This window comes from Pogonomyrmex barbatus, unplaced genomic scaffold, assembly GCF_055798465.1.
Source record: "Pogonomyrmex barbatus isolate J1 unplaced genomic scaffold, ASM5579846v1 scaffold31, whole genome shotgun sequence".
Classification (NCBI taxonomy): domain Eukaryota; kingdom Metazoa; phylum Arthropoda; class Insecta; order Hymenoptera; family Formicidae; genus Pogonomyrmex; species Pogonomyrmex barbatus.
Genome location: NW_028297129.1, coordinates 88,707 through 92,394, shown reverse-complemented (window position 1 = coordinate 92,394; position 3,688 = coordinate 88,707). Strand labels below are relative to the sequence as shown.

At 43.7% G+C, this 3,688-nt stretch overlaps 1 protein-coding gene across 1 annotated transcript; it reads left to right on the top strand.

Moving 5' to 3' along the window:
• Positions 1-1,520: 1,520 nt before the first annotated feature.
• LOC148935874 (stromelysin-2-like) lies at positions 1,521-3,112 on the top strand. Its single transcript, XM_089080558.1, has 3 exons — positions 1,521-1,655; positions 1,712-2,419; positions 2,615-3,112. The coding sequence occupies exons 1-3, from the start codon at positions 1,521-1,523 to the stop codon at positions 3,110-3,112; spliced, it is 1,341 nt and encodes a 446-aa protein (XP_088936684.1).
• The last annotated feature ends 576 nt before the right edge of the window (positions 3,113-3,688 follow it).

Here is a 3,688-nt window from a genome sequence, read left to right as displayed (position 1 = left end):
GATGTCAAAAGGGTCCATGGAACTCGTACTGTTCTGGGGACAGTATGGTTCGCTTGGTCGAGAGTTCCGCGACGCCGGACGAGCGTGTGTCGCTCATGGAGATCGAGATAACGAAGGAGGCTTCTTCGAATTGGATACGAGATTACTGGGAATGTCTGGCGCGTTTGAAAACGACGAAAGGGAATGATGAGAGTCGTGGCAGTGGTTTAGACGCGTTGTTCGCGTCTCTATCTGGAGATAAGGAGGAGGCTGATCGATTCGTTCAGTATGTGACGAAGTTGAAGGATGGACGACAGCTCGAAGCGAGATCTCCGGGCGAGAAAGGGATCGATTGCGAGTTGGTTCGAATGTACGTGTACAATGTCAAGGATATAGTTAAGAAGAAGAGACGCAACTGGTGGAAGTATGCGAAATTGAGAGTTCAATTTTTGAACTCCGTGTCAGATCGGAAGAAGCAGTTGATGCGACAGTTGATAGATCGAGTCGCCGATGATCTGAGGAAAGTACCCGAAGTGCGCGGGAAAGCGAGAAGCGTCGAGTGCGACAGCGAGTAGGAATGTCGCGAGTGTGAATCGCTATGACGCTCGCGCGAATTATCGTCAGGGGGTATTGATTGTGGCGAAGAGTATATGTAAAAAAAAATGTACTAATTTCTATGTAAAATATTTCTATGTAAAAGAATATATTCATATGTATACTAATTACTAAATTAAATATACGTATAAGAATATACATGAATATATGTATACTAATTATTAATTGAATATATGTATAAAAACATACACGAATATATGTATAAGAAAATACATGAATATATGTATAAGAATATACACGAATATATGTATAACAATATACACGAATATATGTATAAGAATATGTACACGAATATATGTGTAAAAGTGTGCGCAAATATGATGCCGAAGTTTTTTCTCGTTCCGAGAACGTATGAGAGAGAGAGACGAGAGTGAAGTCGCGCGAGAAGAAAATTATCGTAGGAGTAATAAGAAGATATAAGAAGATTATATTATATAATTAATAATTATATAATTAATAAGAAGATAATATTTCATTAGGAATGTGAATGTTGTGCGAGGCGTCATTTTCGCGCTCGCTACGCGTGACTACGGGAAGTCTGATCGCAACGGTGATAGAAGATTAGTCAGTCTATTGTTTATTTCGTCGTTCTTTATTTTGTTCTTTATTCTATTGCTGTTTTATCATTGTCATGCTTTTATTTTTGTTCTCTATTGTGTACTTTTGTTCTCTATTTTGTATTGTTAATGATATTGCGTATGGGATCTTTAGCGAGATCGCGCTACTTATATTTGGATTCGTTCGACGAGAATAATCTCACGCGATAGAGAATAGAAATTAAAGCGATTTTAATTTCTGATTCGCGACTCGGATCGATTCATCGCGTCGGTCTTCGCCCTCTCGCGACCGATGGCAACATCGATCGAACGGTTCGCGCGTATTTCGATCGGCGACGCGCAGTGTCGATTTGACTTCTGTCTCGCGCAATGACGCCCACTCGTGGAATCGCCGTGATCGCGTGCGCGATAGCCGTTATCGCGGCGATTCGCGACTCCGTCGCCAATAGCGACGAGGAGGCGATTCGGTTTTTGCAAACTTACAGATATCTGAACGGCGATAACGTACAAACGATATCAGATAACGCGACGTTGGCTCTGCCGCGATTGCGCTTTTTCAGGAGTATTACCGTATACCTGGTGATGGTGTTCTTAACGAAGCTACATTGGAACAGATGCGTAAACCGCGATGCGGCGTCAAAGATATATTGAATGACTTGGATAATTCTCCGAGGAAATGGGCGAAGACGCATCTCACTTGGAACTTTCATCTGGCGAGCGAGAGCGTTCTACGAGTCACCGAAGTCGCGTTTGAGATGTGGACTGCGAATTCGTCGCTGACGTTCGAGCGCGATTCGATGAATCCCGATATATTGTTTCGGAAAGGTTTTCACACGTTTGTAGATCCTCGGCATAAAGGTAGCCGAATATGTCCGTCGTTGCTGGACGGACCAGGAAACGTGTTAGCTCACGCTTTTTTACCATCGTCAGAAGTGTCAGAGGTGCACGTGGATAGCGCAGAGAAGTGGCACATCGAGTTAACTGTTAATCCTGACGATACGATTCATCTGTTGCATACGTTGACGCACGAGATCGGTCACGCATTAAGATTACATCACAGTCCTCTAAAAAATGCGATAATGTACGCTGTTGTTCCCTCTAAGACCTTTCCCGTGCGATTAAGCGAGGCGGATTTTCTCGCCATTCAGAATTTATACGGTTTAAGAAATAAGAGCGAAATTGCGGGACCAGTTACGACGACCACGATTGCAACGCGCGATACGAGGAATTCCGCGGATCTGTGCGCGTTGCGACGCGATGCAGTGTTGGTATTAGAAAATAGAATGTATGTGGCGTATCGACATTATTTATGGTCGGTCGATCTAAACAGAAAATCTTACGGCAGGTCGTTGTTACTGACTATCTGCGTTTTCTTCCCGATAATTTTACGCGTTTGGCGGGTGCGTATCGACGACCCTCGGGCCAACTCGTATTGTTTGTTGACGATACGATTTATATGATAGAATATGATAGAATATCCGAGTTTTGAGCTAGTATCGGGTTGGCCGAGGAAATTGAAAGATATGAATCTTCTTCCTAATGCGAAAATTAATGCTGTGATTAATATTAACGCGGGACAAACGTTCGCGATTTACAACGACGAGATCGTGGCAGAGATCGACGATTGCTCGATGATAGCCGTCAGGCATAATTCGTTGCACACAATATTTCCTGGGATTCCACCCGCTGTAACGTCCGCCGTTCGATACATCGACGATAATCTGTACTTTTTTGTTAAACGACAGTTCTTCAAATATAACGAATTTATCAGAAGTGTAACCATGGCCGGTAAATTTGATTTAGAGATTTTTGGTATCGTGTGTCCAAAGGACGGATTGTTAGAGCAATTGCGCGCTCTTTTGAAAACACTCGCTCAGATGAGGAACGTATTTTCGAGCGAGGACGATTTAGAAGAAGAGAGGGAGGAGGAAGAGGCACGGAAGTTTTCGCATAGTGTATAGAGCTAAGGATACGAAACGTTTACGAACAGTATTGCGCGATCTCTTTGATCGTAAAGATGTACGATATCGAGCGCTCGCAGGATTCCGAGACATGCCGAGTCGACGAGAGCGATGATGCGAAAAGGAAAAAGAGGACGCTCGACGATGACAGATCGATCGCGTCGAGTCATAGTAACGCCGGTTATACGAATAATTCAGTTAGAATTCTAGAACGAAAATATTCCTTGACTAAGACGGGATACAAGTTTCTTAATGTATGTGTTACTCTTGAGCGCTCCTCGCGCGTGAATATTATTCTGGGAGATAGTCATGTCAAGGAGATCTCGATGTCGCCCGATACGTGGAGGCAGCTTGTCGAGCAACGAGACGTTCTCTTGAAGTATCTGCAGAGTACCAACGGAGAATCGTTCTTTCCAGCCCCGTCGCATATTGGAAATATGACCATGCGTTTCGGAAAAATCAACAACTTGACGATATTACGCCTAGAAACATCCGCGGCTCGCTTGGCCATGTCGAAGGAAACAGTAAATAATATGTTCGAGCTCGAGCATTGCATCAGTCGACTCGTTATCTCAT

Coding starts and splice junctions, on each gene's coding strand:
- LOC148935874 (XM_089080558.1), top strand. CDS start 1,521: ATGACGCCCACTCGTGGAATCGCCGTGATCGCGTGCGCGATAGCCGTT. Junction 1,656..1,711: donor GATATCTGAACGGCGATAAC/GTACAAACGATA, acceptor GCGCTTTTTCAG/GAGTATTACCGTATACCTGG. Junction 2,420..2,614: donor TGCGACGCGATGCAGTGTTG/GTATTAGAAAAT, acceptor TTTATATGATAG/AATATGATAGAATATCCGAG.